The 21,049-nt window shown below is 42.1% G+C and overlaps 1 protein-coding gene across 1 annotated transcript in view; it reads left to right on the top strand.

Annotated features, from left to right (window-relative positions):
* Nucleotides 1–21,049, top strand: part of LOC124132605 (GLIPR1-like protein 1) — a 44,454-nt gene that overhangs the window by 22,367 nt on the left and 1,038 nt on the right. The window contains exons 2-6 of the mRNA XM_046496640.2: nt 3,262–3,394; nt 5,129–5,235; nt 7,702–7,814; nt 10,416–10,504; nt 11,165–11,284. Coding sequence (XP_046352596.2) covers nt 3,262–3,394; nt 5,129–5,235; nt 7,702–7,814; nt 10,416–10,504; nt 11,165–11,284 — 562 coding nt within the window. The remainder of the gene's footprint in view (nt 1–3,261; nt 3,395–5,128; nt 5,236–7,701; nt 7,815–10,415; nt 10,505–11,164; nt 11,285–21,049) is intronic.

The following is a 21,049-nucleotide window of genomic DNA, read 5'->3' as shown; positions in this document are numbered from 1 at the left end:
TCGCCTGATATGTGGCGCTATACACTGGACCAGGTGCCACCACTCAATCTCTTTTTACTTTATCTAGAAACCACCAGCTGCTGCACAAGAGCATTATCATAAGGTTACATGTTTGGATAGTTCCAAGAGAATGACGGCAAGAGAATGTGGTGTGATGTAGTTGTATAAAAGTTTAAATAATAAAATTTTCGTTGTGTTCATTGAAATCCCTGCATTCTGAATTGGTCACGTGTTATTGCAATCATTTCCCAATGAATGTAACAAAATTAAGCCACGCCCACCGAGGCGCACAACTTTTATTACTGCGGAATGTCGGGGAATCCCAATATTGCAGTCGAGAGAATTCCCTTTCTGCTCACGTGTATCGACATTAAGCGACTTTCATGCATATTCACATCTTCCCGAGGCAAGTGAGTTAACTGACTATAAAAGTCCAGTTTCCACCCTTGCCGAACTAGGCTGGTATTATGGAGTTACATTTTGACTCGGCTAACGAGTCTATGCATAGTCCAATCAATATCCGGTTTGTAAAATGTTGTGCAGATTTCTGTCGATTGCAGGATTTGCAAAACATGTGCACCGCCAACTCGTTGTCAACAGATATTTTCCAAGTCTTTTCATGTTTTTAATCAAGGTGCTCACGTGATTTGATGCACTTCGCTATGTAAGACCCGTTTTATCACAACATAGATCTTGATTATCAATCAGATCGTTTTGACTGGGCGCCACCATTTTGTTTGAAACAAATGCAAGTGATACGAGAGGTGGAATCTGATTGGTCCATAGGTCCAACATAACTCGTAATAACCACTGGTGGCGCTACGGTCGAGCCCAGGAATTCCAGCCTAGTTCGGCAAGGGTGGAAACTGGACTTTTATGGTCAGTTAACTCCCTTGCCTCGGGAAGATGGCATATTCATTGTCCAAACTACCCTTTGAAACCGGGGGCGGTCGGGTTAAAGCGTTCGCTCGTCACGCCGAAGACCCGGGTCCGATTCCCGACATGGATACAATATGTGTGAAGCCCATTCTGGTGTCCCCCGCCGTGATATTGCTGGAAAGTGCTAAACGCGGCGTAAAACAATACTCACTCACTTTGAAACCGAAGGCCGAGAATGAATGAAACATCAAACGTGTAGGCTCGCTCGCATGTTTTTTTCCCGCTCGCCTCGGTTCAAATTTCATGTCTTCGGGTTTCATTATTTTCTAACTAGCATTTTCCAAACTGTGTTTTACCGTAATAAGGGAGGTATTGTTTGAATCTGGCGGTAACTGACCATGACATTTGAAACAGCCGCCTTCTCCCGGACATACTTCTTCCGGTTCGTTACAGTCTGACTGTTGCAGTTCTTTCGTCTCTTGCCTTAATTGATTGCAGCCTGGTTCCCTGGGTATGCTGCGCTGGCGCTACACTGACCTAGGCAATGACTGCTCAATGGCCGCCTTCATTAGACGAACATGTATTTCCTCAAGAAAAACGCTAGAACGGGTGTTTCATTTTTTTCTTAGCATTTTTATGAATGCTCTTGCAATGTATATGTCACGAGAATAACGTCCATTATTACGTTTTGTGAAGGAAAACATTATTTAAGCTGTTTCAAGACTCGAAAGTGGTCGTCACATCGGTGAAATGTAAACAATGATACACACACCATTTTTCAACAGTGATATTTGCTCAAATATTCCGTGTCAGCTCACTGTTGCCACGAAACCGTATACATAATACATGGAATTAAAGGACCTCGTTAATGAATTACCGTTAGCATCTTTATTTTAGAAAATCTGATTACGCACATGTCGCCGATTATGCCCCGTTTTCTCCCATTGTGAAAGAGGTGGGTTAAACGGGGTTATTGAACGCCCAGTATAATATCTAGAAAAAACAAACACTTTTGATCCGTAATATAGGTATTTTATCATAGGGTCTGTCATTGGTTCTGATATTTTGCCTCTGGATTTTATTCACTTGAAAAGCCATTTATTTGGCATTTGTTTTCTTATTACACAATGAAATTAATCATAAATAAATCTAATAACTTGGGAAAAAATAATTGATAAATTCAAATCTAGTGTTTTTTAACTATGTGTGAGCTTGTAAAAACGTCGGGTGTGAATGGCATTATAATAAAGAATATGTTCATTATTTTGAATTAATTTGGTACAGTGGCATACACATTGTAGATATAACATGTGTTACGTTGTCAAATTTAATTATAAGCATTGACTGTAAACGCTAAGCGGATTCATACAGTTTGCACATCGGTTTTTCAATTCGTACCTCAATGAGCCGAACAAAAATAGAGTCAATCCTTAAGTGAGTGAGTGAATATGATTGTATGCCGCTTTTAGCAGTATTCCAGCAATAACACGGCGGGGGACACCAGAAATGGGCTTTACATATTGTACTCATGTGGAGTATCGAACATGAAGTACAAACAATTTTGTTTCTCTATAACTTACGAAAACCATAAAACCTTCTCTTTTTAAATTATATTATAACATTGCCATTTACGTTCTTTTACCCTGTAAAACTGTTAACTGTGAGGTCATTCATATCGAATCATAGGACTTGCGGTTTGAATGTCTACTGCAGTAGCTATTTGTTCTCTAAACAGACATAAACTGACATACCCTAAACCCCAGGTACCATGTGTTTGTTTCAAAGTGAGCTAGAGTCATAGGCATGTCTGTGTGTTGCGCTCTGATGCAATAAGCACATTTCACCATTCAACATTCGGAAATACAAATAAAGTAGTTCCTAGATTAGTTATAACCTGTAACTTTCTTTTGCAATAGGTTTGTGCTTTTCTAAATCGGAAGTGATACTATTCGCTGCGGTAGAAGTAATAACCTTTGCTATCATGACTTTATATTTGAATTTCCACAGTAAAAATAATGTTGTCTGCAATCGAAAGTGAATTCATGAGAACAGAAGTGTTAACGTCTAGTAATTGAGCTAAGTGACAGGGTGATTAACACTCTTGGTTTTGTGTTTTTATGTCAACCAAAAGCGCGTTGATGTGTTCACATTGAACAACCATATCGCTTTGTATTGTCTGTCCCAACAAACAACAAACATGTCCCTTTGAGGCCTACATCGCTGGTTACATCAATATTTATATGTTATGGTAATATAATTCTCAAAGTAGTAATAGTAGTAGTAGTAGTAGTAGTAGTAGTAGTAGTAGTAGTAGTGAGGAATGAACGATAATAGAGACAATTGGATAAAACTAATATGCATGTATTGTCAATCATTCTGTAGCTATGGCACTCTGGACTAGAAAGTTTGGCTCTGAACTGGACGGAGAAATGTCAGTGGCAGCACAACTGGAGGCGGCACCGAATCCCCGGCTTTGACTACAGATATGTCGGCGAAAACATGTATCTAACTCTCAGTAAGTATACAATATAGTCAAAGGCTATAAGGATCATAAGAGAAACATTAGAGAACCCATGAGCACGTGTATGGTGCTGACAAACCTAGAAACATAATCGGGGCGATCTGGGATGGGAACCCACGATCATAGATGCCTGGCGTACCCAAGGGACGTAATTCTGCACAGCGAATTGCCGCGCCTCAGATGACTTGGCCGTCCGTGCCCCCAAATCTTAAGAAAGAAAATGAAGGATATCATTAGCCTATGATGATTATATTATTGATCAGGGTTAATTCTGTCTCTAAGAGCATCGTTTAGTCGCTTTAGTATAATTCCCTGTAGGTATATTCGAGGGTGGGAGGGGTGGTGGTATTTTAGCGTTTTATATTTCGAAGGGTGTGATGACAATAAAGCGACAAAACCCTTTCCATATCCAATAGAAATCTCTGCATGAAGCAGAGTCGATAGTACGATTCCGACTATATCATGAACATGTGTTCATATGAATCACTATCAAATAGTGATGATGCCAGGTGTTCGCGAAAAGGTGAGCGTATCCTGTCCCAACGGTGGCACCCGTCAGAAATACATGCAAAGGAAAGTCAATTGTTCACCTGAAAAAACACGGGAACATATGGTACAAGTCAAAATAGGGAATTGCAACTGACATCATTTTTGTCACTAATGCGTCAAATTTGGAATTGTCCACATCTCTACCATGATACTTTTTGAAAGCTTTACTGAGGCCTTGAATGTTGAAATCTTGATTAAACAACTTCTGAGGAAGAGTTGTATGACGCTCTTTGAAATCTTGGAAGTATGACCATGTGTTACACTCAGAATTGCCGTCACTCAGAGAGGGAATTGAGCACGTGTATCCGCCATAAGGACCTCCCTTAGCATCAGCACTGATGTTGCAGGCGAGATGGTCTCAGATATAAATCATTCACTGAATGTGTAAAATACTCTTGAGCAAAGTTTGATGTGTGCCGTGTCTCTTTATCATCTGATGAGTACTCATAGAAAGGCGTAAGCGTTAAACCACTGTCATTACCTGCTAGGTAGCCTTGGCTGTGTGACGTTAAGTTACCATAAACATGTTCTCAAGATGTGGTCAGGGACAGGGTTCGGTTCCCAACATGAGCACAATGTTTAAAACCCGTTACTGGTGTTCCCCTCCATGATGTTGTTGGAATATTGATAAAATAGCGATGAAACTATAATCATGTACCGAGAGAAGGTACTTGTTTAGGCACAAGCCCTAGTAGAGTCAAACCAATCTGAGAATATTTACAAACTATGGTGACAATCTTAAGATCTGTTTTATCCATAGGTTGCACGACCCGTGAAGATTCCGGGGTAGAATAGGTCTTCAGCAACCCATACTTGCCGTAAAAGGCGACTATGCTTGTCGTAAAAGGCGACTAACGGGATCGGGTGGTCAGGCTCGCTGACTTGGTTGATACATGTCATCGATCCCAAATGCGTGGATCAATGCTCATGATGTCAATCACTGGATTGTCTGGTCCAGACTCGATTATTTACAGACCGCCGTCATATAGCTGGAATATTGCTGCGGCGTTAAACAGCAAACAAACCAACCAACCAACGTAACAGTGATGAAATATGTGTAATGTATTGTTGTCAGCAATCTGGTCCTATTCCACAAAGTTGTCTTAGCATAACTATGTTAAAGTATGGAAGTTGTCGAACTGGGCCCTGCTTTGAAGTGTCACATGTTGTGTATTGCAGCCTGGTTCTACACGACTAGAGCGCTGGATCAGTGGCATAACGAGAAGAAGTTCCTCACGCCTCAGCTGTCATGTAGGTCCAGGAGACAATGTGGTCACTATGTCCAGGTATGGGGAGTCCGGGTTAGAATTGGCCCCCAGCAACCCATGCTGGTCGTAAGAGGCCACTTAAATGAATCAGTTGGTCAGGAACGATAATTGGGTTGATCGTTTGTCGTCGAACCTCGATGGCGTCGAACTTTACTGATAATATCATCCACTAGTTTGTCTGGTCCCGACTCAATTTTTTGCCTCTGCTATGAACATTTCACAGGTGAAATATTACCGAGTCCAGTTTCACGTTATAAGCAAACAAAGCAAAGACCCTAAAAATGACTACCAAATTGAGTTATGCTATCGTCAGTTTGAAACCGTTTAGTTTCCATATTCATTCAAGCCTGTAGACGACCAAACGAACTGATGGAAAAAAAGCGATAGTTACGCTGATCGCCTAAAGGACACGTCATAAAGCACGTCCTTGCATGACTACCCTTTGAAGTTAGTTCGTTGTCCCAAATTGTGAAGTTACCTAATGACTCGAAACAGGTGCTGTGAAATGCTCGAAAGGACATCACTTAAGTCGTTTTGTCTCCCCAACGTCCTTGCTAAACTGATGCACTCCACGTCGTCATCTTGTCAGAAATTCGCACCAACCCTTAGAGACTACATGTGTACTGTCTTCCCCAAACGTGGATTAGGTTCTAGCAATCATCACTTTACCGATCCAGCACAAAACATGGTCTTGTAAAATATAAGACAAAGTTAAAATTCCAGAGTCAAACTTTATTACTTCTGTGCGTGGTTGTACGCCAGTGTGCCTGTATACGCCAGAGTGCATGGATGTATTTTGTAAAAGGGTACAACAAAAATAAAACAAAAGAATTACTCCTTATGCAAGAAGGAAAATACACATGTACTACTATTACTACCCTGTGGGAGACTAAAATATTAAGTTTATCCCTATACAGAAAAACCTACGTGGAACTTTTACGTTCTCATCCTAAAATATACACGTGGTTTCTGATGCTACATTACACTAGAGTGAGTGAGTTAAAGTTAAACGTCACATCGGCAATATTTCAGCCATATCGTGACGAACATTACACTAGAATTATCACATCCTGAATATACCAAAAAACGTAACATGATTTAGATTCAAAACATAACGTTCTTAACGATTTACTAAGTTGATAAATTTACAGTCTAGATGGCTGAAGTTCGACCTGATACAGCGTGCAATGCTAAAAACCAATTGGAACGTACAACAAACGTTTTAAACTAGCACTTCCGGTTCTCAGCGAAGTGCATACTTGCAATCCCACTGCATACATTATTACTGTTACTTGTCACAATATGTAAAAGCCAGTTGACCCCCAGAAACAGAAATAAAGGCGTTGTGATCAACATAAGTGCAGCCTGGCGTGCCTTTAACCGTAAACAAATTATTAATTGACCGATTGAGTATCACCTCTACGGCCCAGCATCTTAATGATCTGGGCGGTGGAGTAGTCTAGTGGTTAAAGCGTTCGCCCGTCACACCGAAGGCCTGGTTTCGATTTCCCACATTGGTACATTGTGTGAAGCCCACTTCTGGTGTACCCTGCCGTGATATTGCTGGAATATTGCTTAAAACGGTGTAAAACCCAATTACAACCGATGAGACTGACGCCATGAAATTGATGTGTAGACAATGATAAAGTCAGAACAGATACAAGTATCTTTTAAGTGGACGTTTAAATGTATTTAGGAAAGAAGCAGGCTCCAGATAAGCAGGCAGAGAATTCCAAGGATCAGCTGTTACATGAACAAATGATCTTCAGGTTAGAATTCTGAATAACAATTGTGCGTTCTGAGAGTGATCTCAAGGTACGTGCAGGCGATAGTCCTTCACCATATCACACAGGTATGTCGTAGCTGTGTCACATACACACTGATAAGAAAGACAGGTAACTGTAAAGATGATCCTCTTCTGAATGGGAAGCCGCCAAGAGATCTCAGAGGTGCATGGCAATCCTTTGACGATCTGGCCGCTTCCTGGGCAGCAGTGTTCTGACCATTTGCAGGCACTTTATTATACAGTAATAAGGTCTCGACAAAAAAAAGGGATCTCATGAGAGCTGCTCCAGACTTGTAACTGAGAAGGTTTCTTATGCTACTTATGCTTCTCAGATGATAGGGGGCGGTCGGGTAGCCTAGTGGTTAAAGCGTTCGCTCGTCACGCCGAAGATCCGGGTTCAATTCTCGACATGGGTACAATGTGTGAAGCCCATTTCTGGTGTTCCCTGCCGTGATATTGCTGGAATATTGCTAAAAGCGGCGTAATACCATACTCACTCACTCTCTCTCAGATGATAATAACACTTCCTGGCCACACCAAGGACGTGGTCGTCAATGCCGAGTGCGGCATCAAGATAGACGCCATGATTTTGACACTTTGGAAGAGGAGGGTAGGAAGAGAAATAAAGTCTTTCAAATCTCACGAAAGATTCAAGGTGTCCATCAATTTTCATTTTTGATTTAATTTAATTTTCACAGATGGTGTGGTTCAACACAGAAACCGTGGGATGTGCTGTGCGATACTGCGACTCTGTGAAGTACTCTAGGTATATTCGGGATGGCTTCTTCATGGTTTGTGATTACGGTCCTCTGTGAGTATATACTAGTACGTGTATATAGATAATGTCAACTACGGATTTGTTTGGTGTTCTACGGAAGTATATGAAATTCTATGAATTGCGGATGTCGACCAAATTTCAAAGCCTCAGCCTAGGTGGTGGTTTTAGCTAGTCTAAAGGATCGACTATGTAAACCGGAGCCAAGCCGTAATATGTCCGGCCCCAAACTGGGTCGCACCGAACACTTCACAATCTTCCAGAGCCGAACTTGGTGGTCTTTAGATTCCACCACTCATATCACTTGCATTTGCTTCAAACGAAATGGCTCTGCCCGATTGATGATCAAGACATATATTGTAATAAAACGAGTCTCACCTTGCGAAGTTTATCACATCACATTGGCACCTTGATTATTATGTGTCATTGCCAGTTGACGGTACGCATCTTTCTTAAATCCTGCGGTCGACCGAAAATCAGCACGTTGAAATCCATATTTTTTACGAACCGGGTGTCGATTGCGTCACGCGATTTTGATTGGACTATGCATAGACTCGTTAGTCCAGCCAAGATATAACTCCATAATCGCAGCCTAGTTCGGCAAGGATGGAGACTGGACTTTTACAGTCAGCTAACCCCCTTGCCTCGGGAAAATGACACTCATAGATTGTTAACAGAAAAGGGCTCATGATCTCATGGCGCAGTGTAACATGAATACCCCACTCAGACACAGTATACTGACTCCGAGCCGACCAGTCCTTGTTTTATCTCCTTAATGTCGAGCGCCAGGCAGGGTAACAACAAGAACTATCTTTTGACGTCTTTTGAAATGTGTGGCCAGGTGACCGATCGATCTATGCACTAGTCCAAGGAGGCGGTTGGTTGGTAACAGAAACTGAGAAGAGTAAATATGAGGGAAAATATGAGACACAAGTACTGTCAGCACAGCGTACGAGAGTACGAGGGGCGTTCAATAAGTTTTTCAACTATAAGTCGCAGAATATCTTTTGCACTTTTATTTTCAATATATTCTCCATTCACCTCAATACACTTATTCCATTTGTCCTTCAAGCTTTTAATACCACTTTAATAGAAATCCGCAGACTGGCCCTCTAACCACGCCTCTGTGGCAGCCTTTATGTCCTCGTCATCCAGGAAGCATCTTCCACGTAGGGCAGATTTCATTTGCCGGAACAGGAAATAGTCACTGGGGGCTAAGTCTGGGCTGTAGGATGGGTGATTTAACTGTTCGAATCCACATTCACATATGCGGCCTGTGCAATTTTCGACTTGTGAACCGGAGCGTTGTCATGCAAAAGTAGAAGACCACGTGTTAACATCCCACGGCGTTTCTGGCGAATAGATTTTCGCAATTCTTTCATTACATTAGCATAATACTGTCAATTGATTGTAGCTTTTGGTGGCATGTAATCAATCAGGAATATGCCTCTTGCATCCCAAAATATGGTGGCCATTACCTTGCCAGCCGATGGTTGAGTGCGAAACTTCCTTGGAGGCGGATAATTGGGGTGCTTAAATTGCATGGATTCCAATTTAGTTTCTGGGTCCCAGTGGTGGATCCATGTCTCACCACCTGTCACTAGACGAGCAAGAAATCCGACTCCATCAGCAGTATAGAGATCCAGGAGGTCTCGACAACTTTCAGTTCTCTGATCGCGATCTTGAGCTCTGAGGTTTCTAGGTACCCATCTTGCAGATACCTTGGACTTACCAAGATGCTCATAAATAATGGTAACAACAGTTCCAGTTGATATTTGGGATTCCCTAGAAAGTTCGGATACTTTCACTCGTCGGTCAGACAAAATTACTCTTTCTACAGCAGCAATGGTTTCCGGTTGGGTGGCATCTGAAGGCCTGTCTGACCTTGGGTCATCGTCTATGGACTCCCTACCTCTTTTAAACCAACGGCAAACTGTGGAATAGTCAGGAGCATCCTTAGCCATCACTTTACACATGCGATCGTGCAATTCTTTTGTTTTGCATCCCTCCTTGGTAAGGAACTTGATTACAGCGCGTTGTTCATGTTTGAGAGAATCCATGATTGTGACCATCCTTGGTGAATGAAGCCATCACATCTAACTTATTGTTGTGTCTGGAACTTGTCATGATACGTGTCAACCTGATGTTGTGACTAGTGTCACACCTGCCACAAGTTGACATTGTTTGTGTAAACAATTATGCCCAAGTTGCAAAACGTATTGAACGCCCCTCGTATGTCGTAATCGAACAAGCGATAAAATATATTATAACGGGGCTTGAATAGCACAAACCTCGCGAACACCTGGTGTCATCACTGCGTTTTAGTGATCCATTTATATTTGTTTACAGCTATTTTGGCTTTTACGCGCAATAGAACCGAAACTGGTTATTCTCTGGCGTTGACGTTTCACATTATATTTGAACAGTGATCTTGAAGGGCTTACCCAACTGGGATGTCCTGCCACATTTAACTGACACCTAGTAACTCAAGTTGTAATTAACACCCAACTGCCTGATTCACTAATCGTGTGAAAGAAAGTGAACGCGAGTCACAGGAAGGTGTTTTTCTAGTATAGGAAATATTGGAAGGCTCGACATACTATTTGTGTGACCAGTCGGCGTGATTTGTTTTTCTAGGGGAAACACCCGTGGAGTTCCTCTGTTTAATAAGGGCGAACCGTGTTCACAGTGCCCCCCTGGTAGGGTCTGTGTCGACAAGCTATGCGGTGAGTGACGGCGTTGTCTTAGAATGATTATGTACAATGAATAAAAAAATGGAACTCTTCAGTGATAACTGTAAACTAACATACAACGCTGTTACATGTGATCATTCTCAGGTGTTGACATCCGGCATTATGAACTGTCGTGTCAGTAAGACATGCCTATTTTCGAGAACACCTGGTGTCTTCACTGATCTTCAGTGACCAATGCATCTAAATTTTACCACTGTTTTGCCATTCACGGCCAATGGAATCTTTTTCGGCATATACTAGAGACTGGTTATTCTCTGGCGTTGACGTTTTATTTCGTAACCAATATTCACCTTTTAGTATGTTGAAGTGTAACCGAACGTTAAGTACAAACGAGACTGTATTAGACGTGGTATATTCTGTTGACTTTACCACACTTACCACTTCTTGTTAGTCGTCTCACAGCCTAGATAGGCATTTCTCGATGAACATTCCACAAGGCCGAACATACGTAGAAAGATGAGTTGGTCGAAATTTTCATGAGTTACATTGGAAAGAGCGGTGGTTAAAACGTTCGCTCGTCGCGTCAACTCATTGTCGCCATATTGCTGGAATATTGCTTAAAACGGCGTAAAAACACTGACTCATTATGAGAATAGATTATATGGATAAATACATTCACACTTTCTTCTTAAGCCCTTCCGAACTGCAATAACATCTCCTGTCAAAATGGCGGCCAGCTGATCCAAGACGTCTGCATGTGCAACTGTACCAACACCGGATACGGAGGTGAAACATGCCAGACAAGACTATTCGGTGAGAAGGAAGGCCCTAGTGGCCACCCAGACAATGGAGAGAGTGCCGGTCTAAACATTGGTGGAGACTATTTAAACTGGGGAATGCCTGATAGTGGCGGGAGCTCCTTTGTTCATTCCTTGCTGAAGACGTCTGTTTGCATGTGCTCTGTTGTAGTTACCCTGTTTCTGTTAGGATGAATACCCAGCATGTACATCCTGGTGCCCTATGCATGATGAGGTAACAATGTGCATGTTCTCGCTTTCCTTACCTCTTTTGATTTATGTCTGTAAAGAATCGTTTTTATTTCAATATATTTTTCATGCTATGCTTACCTTACAATTTAAGTTTACTGTCTGAATTTGTGTTTGAATTGTTAACCTACATCCAATATATTTGCATGTTCTAGCTTACAGTTAATCATCTTTTAATTACAAACATAGGATAAGATAAGCTGTAAGCCTACATCCGGAGGATGAATAGTCAGGTGTAAACGCCTTTCTTGGTGACAAACTCTCACTCAGAGAGTGTATACATTGTGTATTATAGCTTAAATGGATAAAATTATCATTAAACCCCACCCATGTTATCAGAAATGTGCGGACCACTGTAATATGATGATGCCCTCATATTGCTTGACGACGGGCCATTATCACGCCCGTTGTTAAGTGACGACATATTGATATATAAGGGTAACGCTACTTTTATTCTTTCATTAACTGCCCGACGAAGGAGGCTTCTGCAAATGACAATGCCCTGAAAAATAGCATTACCGTTATTATAGCTAAAATGGATGGAATTTGTTATCAAGTAAAACGAAACAACAATATCGGTTTTGAAACATTTACTGCAATCAACACGAATGTCACTGACCCACTTTTACAAATATGGAAACGTCATAGAACAAACCAGATGTCGTCACTGTTGAACGTGACGTCACCTATCCCTATCCTATGACGTCACCTAACAACGGGGGTGATAATGGCCCGTCGTCAAGCAATATGAGGGCATTATCAAATAACAGTGGCCCGCTCATTTCTGATAACATGCGGGCGGTTTAATGATAATTCTATCCATTTTAGCTATAATAAAGGGTAACACTATTTTTCAGGGCATTATCATTTTGAGAAGCCCGAGGTCTTCCATTCACTGCCCGACGAAGGAGGGTGGTTGAAAAGACCGAGGGCTTCTGCAAATGATAAGGCCCTGAAAATCGTGTTACCGTTATTATAGCTGAAAGAGATTGAATTTGTTATCAAATAAAAAGAAACAACAATATCGGTTTTGAAACATTTACTGCAGCCCTCACGAATGTCAATGACCCACTTTTACAAATATGGAAACGTCATAGAACAAACCAGATGACGTCATTATTGAACGTGACGTCACCTATCTCTATCCTATGACGTCACCTTACAACGGAATGACTTCGGGCTTCTGCAAATGACAATGCCCTCATGATAATACCGTTACCCTTATAGTAGGTCACATTTATCATATGTTACTGTGTAGGAAGAACAGTTCGTGGTATCATGACCCTCAAAATAATTTCACTGAAACTGTTGAGAACTATGTCGTCGTTACCGCATACATCGTCATTTACAGATTTCCTCAGTAGTCAGACGCAATTCAATTGTTGTCACTACGTATATATGATAAATTCATGGTCGTTTTGAAACCATTGTTGTGATAACAAAGATGTAAATAACAATTTTGAAAATACCTCGGTGATAATGTACGTCAATCTGAGGACATAGACTCGATCCGTGTTTTGAATTTTGTTCTGTACGTAGTTTTAAGAAATACAAAAAACTCCCATTGACGTCAAAAACCAACAATGTCAGGAATACTTTTTGCACATCGATGTACCCGTCTGTGCAGGTAAATCTGCGCATGTTAATTTCTTAAAGATGAATTTCAAAGATCTTTAAAGAAAGACTAACATCTTCCTTTTGACGATCTCTAAGGTGATACAGTTAACCTCATGCCATTTACACACGCTTGAAAGTCACATGAAAATCTGTGCAGGTGGCACTTTTCCGCCATGTTTTCATGGAAAACTAACATACAAAGCGTATTTAGACAACAAACGTATTTGATGAACTGTGATGCAGTATCCTAATATAATGTCAATTACCAAATCGTTTAAAAAAATTCTCTTCAACTTTTAATAGAAAGGAACATTTCTTACAGTAACTGAACTGTGATGTGTACGTTCGTGTTTCATAAATATTTGTCCCTCAGTAGACGTATTTGTGATGTAGTGCCATAAGCAATGATTACTTAAATAACATTTCCCCTAAATGAAACGCCTTGTGATGTTAGGTGAAGTCGATTGAAAAAAGTGTCTTCTGATATAAGAGAAATCATAATATTATACTTTCCACGAATCAAACCCGCCAATATTGTAGTTTTTTATATGTATGTTGAGAATCGTTTGGTATCAATTGTATTTGATATTCAAACATATATGTCACACAAAAAGGAAACGTATATTTTGCAATTATTTTGGAATAGCGTTACAGTTGGTTTAGCCAAGATTACAAATGTTGTACTCACACCAATGCACTAGTTTCACTCTTTTCACATGCCTGAGATTGTTGTACATTTAAAAGAGCTGTCGGTTATTGTCAGTGTTTCTATGACGCAATCACATCCTAGGATCTGCCGATCTTTTGACGGTGATAAAGTTTTGTTTATTTGTCATATTTAATGTTGTTTGTGTTCCTTGTTCTATAAACAGACTTGGATGTAATTAATTCGTCCATTCCGTACACACGATTACCGTACTGGTGTCCCAATCTTAGAGCAAAGTGATGCTATAATACTGTAGGGAGTGACTTTCAAGATGTTGGAATGTGTCCTGACTATCCATCACCTACAACACGTTCAGCTGTCGTACTGGGGTGAAATGAGGTTTAACGTTGCGTCCAATATATTTACACTCACGTTTATACATGTGTATATGTGTGTGCGTGTGTGTATGTGTGTGAATGTGTGTGTGTGGTTGCTTGTACTAGTCCGAACTAAAGCCGAGGTTTTAGTGCAAGCCGACTGAGATACAATGGCGCAGTGTAACATGAATATCCCAGTCAGACACAGGTGAGGTGAGGTGAAAAGGGGTTTAACGTCGCTTCCAAGATTATTGCACTTATATAGCGACGTGCATGTACGTCTCAGACACAGTATACTGACCCCGAGTCCCTTAATGCCGAGCGCCAGGCAGGATAACAACAAGTATGATCTTTTATCGTCCATTGGTATGGTATAAGTGTGTGAGATTCAGGGTCCATAAACACATACGTTTTTTAAGTACAGTACGGTAGCCGATTTAGTGACTGAACACAGCTTTAACACGTCCATTTTGTGTCAAACAATGCATGAAAGCGCCCATTTTGTTTGAGCGCACATCCTGTGCATGTCCATTTTGTGACACCGTACATCCTGTACATAGCAATTTTGTGACACCACACATCCTGTGCACGCCCATTTTGTGACACCACACAGCCTCTAAGCGTCAATTCTATGCCACCACACAGCCTGTACATGTCCATTTTGTGACACAACACAGCCTGTGCACACCCATTTTGTGACATCGAACAGCCTGTACACGCCAATTTTGTGACAGAGCACAGCCTGTTCACGCCCATTTTGTGACAGCACACAGCCTGTACACATCTATTTTGTGACACAACACATCCTGTGCACACCCATTTTGTGACACCACACATCCTGTGCATGTCCATTTTGTGATACCACACAGCGTGTACATGTCCATTTTGTGACAGCACACAGCTTGTTCACGCCCATTTTGTGACAGCACACAACCTGTACACGTCTAGTTTGTGACACCACACATCCTGTGCACACCCATTTTGTGACATCAAACAGCCTGTACACGCCCATTTTGTGACAGCACACAGCCTGTACACGCCCATATTGTGAAATCACACAGCCTGTACATGTCCACCTTGTGACACCACACAACCTGTACACGCCCTTTTTGTGACAGCACAGAGCCTGTACATATAAATTTTATGACAGCACACAACCTGTACATATCAATTTTATGACACCACACAGCCTGTACACGTCCATTTGTTGACACCACACAACCTGTACATATCAATTTTATGACAGCACACAGCCTGTACAAGTCCATTTTGTGACACCACACAACCTGTACATATCAATTTTATGACACCACACAACCTGTACATATCCATTTTGTGACACCACACAACCTGTACACGTCCATTTTGTGACAGCACAGAGCCTGTACATGTCAAGTTTGTGACACCACACATCCTGTACACGTCCATTTTGTGACACCACACATCCTGTACATGTCCATTTGTTGACACCACACAGCCTGTACATATCAATTTTATGACAGCACAGAGCCTGTACATATCAATTCTATGACAGCACACAACCTGTACATATCAATTTTATGACAGCACACAGCCTGTACACGTCCATTTTGTGACACCACACAGCCTGTACACGTCCATTTTGTGACACCACGCAACCTGTACATATCAATTTTATGACACCACACAACCTGTACATATCCATTTTGTGACACCACACAACCTGTACACGTCCATTTTGTGACACCACACATCCTGTTAACGCCCATTTTGTGACACCACACATCCTATACATGTCAATTTTCTGACACCACACAACCTGTACATGTCCATTTTGTGACAGCACACAGCCTGTACATGTCAAGTTTGTGACACCACACAACCTGTACACGCCCCTTTTGTGACACCACACAACCTGTACACGCCCATTTTGTGACACCACACATCCTGTACATATCAATTTTATGACAGCACACAGCCTGTACATGTCAAGTTTGTGACACCACACAACCTGTACACGCCCCTTTTGTGACACCACACAACCTGTACATGTCAATTTTGTGACACCACACAACCTGTACACGCCCCTTTTGTGACACCACACAACCTGTACACGTCCATTTTGTGACAGCACACAGCCTGTACACGCCCCTTTTGTGACACCACACAACCTGTACACGCCCCTTTTGTGACACCACACAACCTGTACATGTCAATTTTGTGACACCACACAACCTGTACACGCCCCTTTTGTGACACCACACAACCTGTACACGCCCCTTTTGTGACACCACACAACCTGTACATGTCCATTTTGTGACACCACACATCCTGTACATGTCAATTTTGTGACACCACACAACCTGTACACGCCCCTTTTGTGACACCACACATCCTTTTAACGCCCATTTTGTGACACCACACATCCTGTACACGTCCATTTTGTGACAACACGCAACCTGTACACGTCCATTTTGTGACACTACACAACCTGTACACGCCCCTTTTGTGACAACACACATCCTTTTAACGCCCATTTTGTGACACCACACATCCTGTACATGTCCATTTGTTGACACCACACAGCCTGTACATATCAATTTTGTGACAGCACAGAGCCTGTACATATCATTTTTTTGACAGCACACAACATGTACATATCAATTTTACGACAGCACACAGCCTGTACACGTCCATTTTGTGACACCACACAACCTGTACATATCAATTTTATGACACCACACAACCGGTACACGCCCCTTTTGTGACAGCACACATCCTATACATGTCCATTTTATGACACCACACAGCCTGTGCACGCTCTTTTTGTGACACCACACAGCCTGTACACGCCCATGTTGTGACACCACACAGTCAGCGTACGCCCATTTTGTGACACCACACAGCCTGTAAATATCAAGTTTGTGACACCACACAGCCTGTACACGCCCTTTTTGTGACAGCAAAGAGCCTGTACACGCCCATGTTGTGACAGCACACATCCTCTTATCAAAATTGTGACAGAGCTGTCGGCCTGTACAAGTTCATAGTGTTCCCTGGTCGAATAATGTCATGAATGACTTGTAGAATATCAGAACGCTTAACCTGTAGTCAGTGTATGTCAGTAGAGAAAGAAAATGCATGACCTGTAGAATGTGAGGGTGAGTGTTCTGTAGAATATGAGCATGCATGACCTGTAGAATGTGAGGGTGAGTGTGTGTTCTGTAGAATATGAGAATGCATGACCTGTAGAATGTGAGGGTGAGTGTTCTGTAGAATATGAGCATGCATGACCTGTAGAATGTGAGGGTGAGTGTTCTGTAGAATATGAGCATGCATGGCCTGTAGAATGTGAGGGTGAGTGTTCTGTAGAATATGAGCATGCATGACCTGTAGAATGTGAGGGTGAGTGTGTGTTCTGTAGAATATGAGCATGCATGACCTGTAGAATGTGAGGGTGAGTGTTCTGTAGAATATGAGCATGCATGACCTGTAGAATGTGAGGGTGAGTGTTCTGTAGAATATGAGCATGCATGACCTGTAGAATGTGAGGGTGAGTGTGTGTTCTGTAGAATATGAGAATGCATGACCTGTAGAATGTGAGAGTGCAAGTATATCAGCTGCACTCTCTGTAGTATGTCAGCTGCACTCTCTGTAGTATGTCAGCTGCACTCTCTGTAGTATGTCAGCTGCACTCTCTGTAGTATGTCAGCTGCACTCTCTGTAGTATGTCAGCTGCACTCTCTGTAGTATGTCAGCTGCAACTCTGTAGTATGTCAGCTGCACACTCTGTAGTATGTCAGCTGCACTCTCTGTAGTATGTCAGCTGCACACTCTGTAGTATGTCAGCTGCACTCTCTGTAGTATGTCAGCTGCACTCTCTGTAGTATGTCAGCTGCACTCTCTGTAGTATGTCAGCTGCACTCTCTGTAGTATGTCAGCTGCACTCTGTAGTATGTCAGCTGCACTCTCTGTAGTATGTCAGCTGCACTCTCTGTAGTATGTCAGCTGCACTCTCTGAAGTTTGTCAGCTGCACTCTCTGTAGTATGTCAGCTGCACACTCTGTAGTATGTCAGCTGCACTCTCTGTAGTATGTCAGCTGCACTCTCTGTAGTATGTCAGCTGCACTCTCTGTAGTATATCAGCTGCACACTCTGTAGTATATCAGCTGCACACTCTGTAGTATATCAGCTGCACTCTCTGTAGTATATCAGCTGCAACTCTGTAGTATGTCAGCTGCACACTCTGTATGCACTCTCTGTAGTATGTCAGCTGCACACTCTGTAGTATGTCAGCTGCACTCTCTATAGTATGTCAGCTGCACTCTCTGTAGTATGTCAGCTGCACTCTCTGTAGTATGTCAGCTGCACTCTGTAGTATGTTAGCTGCACTCTCTGTAGTATGTCACCTGCACCCTCTGTAGAATGTCAGCTGCACACTCTGTAGTATGTCAGCTGCACTCTCTGTAGTATATCAGCAGCACACTCTGTAGTATGTCAGCTGCACACTCTGTAGTATGTAAGCTGCACTCTCTGTAGTATGTCAGCTGCACTCTCTGTAGTATGTCAGCTGCACTCTCTGTAGTATATCAGCTGCACAGTCTGTAGTATGTCAGCTGCACACTCTGTAGTATATCAGCAGTACACTCTGTAGTATATCAGCTGCACACTCTGTAGAATGTCAGCTGCACACTCTGTAGTATGTCAGCTGCACACACTGTAGTATGTCTGCTACACTCTCTGTAGTATGTCAGCTGCACTCTCTGTAGTATGTCAGCTGCACAGTCTGTAGTATGTCAGCTGCAATCTCTGTAGTTTCTCAGCTTCACACTCTGTAGTATGTCAGCTGCACTCTCTGTTGTATGTCAGCTGCACACTCTGTAGTATGCCAGCTGCACGCTCTGTAGTATGTTAGCTGCTTCTCTGTAGTATGTCAGCTGCACTCTCTGTAGTATGTCAGCTGCACTCTCTGTAGTATGTCAGCTGCACTCTCTGTAGTATGTCAGCTGCACTCTCTGTAGTATGTCAGCTGCACTCTCTGTAGTATGCCAGCTGCACTCCCTGTAGTATATCAGCTGCACACTCTGTAGTATATCAGCTGCACACTATGTAGTATGTCAGCTGCACACTCTGTAGTATGTCAGCTGCACACTCTGTAGTATATCAGCAGTACACTCTGTAGTATATCAGCTGCACACTCTGTAGAATGTCAGCTGCACACTCTGCAGAATGTCAGCTGCACTCTCTGTAGTATGTCAGCTGCACTCTCTGTTGTATGTCAGCTGCACCCTCTGTAGTATGTCAGCTGCACTCTGTAGTATGTTAGCTGCACACTCTGTAGTATGTCAGCTGCACACTCTGTAGTATGTCAGCAGCACACTCTGTAGTATGTCAGCTACCATCTCTGTAGTATGTCAGCTGCACTCTCTGTAGTATGTCAGCTGCACACTCTGTAGTATATCAGCTGCACTCTCTGTAGTATATCAGCTGCACACTCTGTAGTATGTCAGCTGCACACTCTGTAGTATATCAGCTGCACACTCTGTAGTATGTCAGCTGCACACTCTGTAGTATATCAGCTGCACACTCTGTACTATGTCAGCTGCACACTCTGTAGTATATCAGCTGCACACTCTGTAGTATGTCAGCTGCACACTCAATAGTATGTCAGCTGCACACTCTGTACTATGTCAGCTGCACACTCTGTAGTATATCAGCTGCACACTCTGTAGTATGTCAGCTGCACACTCTGTAGTATGTCAGCTACCATCTCTGTAGTATGTCAGCTGCACTCTCTGTAGTATATCAGCTGCACACTCTGTAGTATATCAGCTGCACTCTCTGTAGTATATCAGCTGCACTCTCTGTAGTATGTCAGCTGCACACTCTGTAGCATATCAGCTGCACACTCTGTAGTATATAAGCTGCACACTCTGTAGTATGTCAGCTACCATCTCTGTAGTATGTCAGCTGCACTCTCTGTAGTATATCAGCTGCACACTCTGTAGTATATCAGCCTCACTCTGTAGTATATCAGCTGCACACTCTGTAGTATGTCAGCTGCACACTCTGTAGTATGTAAACTGCACACTCTGTAGTATGTCAGCTGCACACTCTGTAGTATGTCAGCTGCACTATCTGTAGTATGTCAGCTACCATCTCTGTAGCATGTCAGCTGCACTCTCTGTAGTATATCAGCTGCACACTCTGTAGTATATCAGCTGCACTCTCTGTAGTATATCAGCTGCACACTCTGTAGTATATAAGCTGCACACTCTGTAGTATGTCAGCTGCACACTCTGTACTATGTCAGCTGCACACTCTGTAGTATATCAGCTGCACACTCTGTAGTATGTAAACTGCACACTCTGTAGTAAGTCAGCTGCACACTCTGTAGTATGTCAGCTGCACTCTCTGTAGTATGTCAGCTGCACTCTCTGTTAACAATTAACTAAAGTGGGCCGCTTTTATTTAATTTACGCAATACACGTTTGTCAAAGTATCTGAAACTGGGTGTTTGGTACAACATTAGGCAAGCAAAGATGGCTACTTACATTGATTTTGTTAGAAGGAATTATAGGTAACACATTTTACGGTTCTGTCATTAGATAAAGGGATATACAGTAATTTAGAGTAATGTCGATTTCACAATAAAGTTATTCTTGTTATGATAAAGCATCGTATTTGTAATTGTCATTATTTTTCGAAGTAATGACTCCAGGGAAACTTGTCTTTGAGAAAGCTTCATGTAGAATAAGTATAGTCAATTGTGTATAGTAACGACCCATTATAGTCTAATATAGCATTCAGAGTTTACACGAACATGGACATGTCACTCAATCGCAATGAATTCTATTTGTATGCTTAAAACATCATCTATGTTTCAGTTACAGACGTTATATTTTATATTTAT

Source organism: Haliotis rufescens, unplaced genomic scaffold, assembly GCF_023055435.1.
Source record: "Haliotis rufescens isolate VD_foot unplaced genomic scaffold, xgHalRufe1.0.p SCAF_17, whole genome shotgun sequence".
Classification (NCBI taxonomy): domain Eukaryota; kingdom Metazoa; phylum Mollusca; class Gastropoda; order Lepetellida; family Haliotidae; genus Haliotis; species Haliotis rufescens.
Note: the sequence above shows the minus strand (reverse complement) of the source record. Positions and strands in the feature narration are given on the sequence as shown.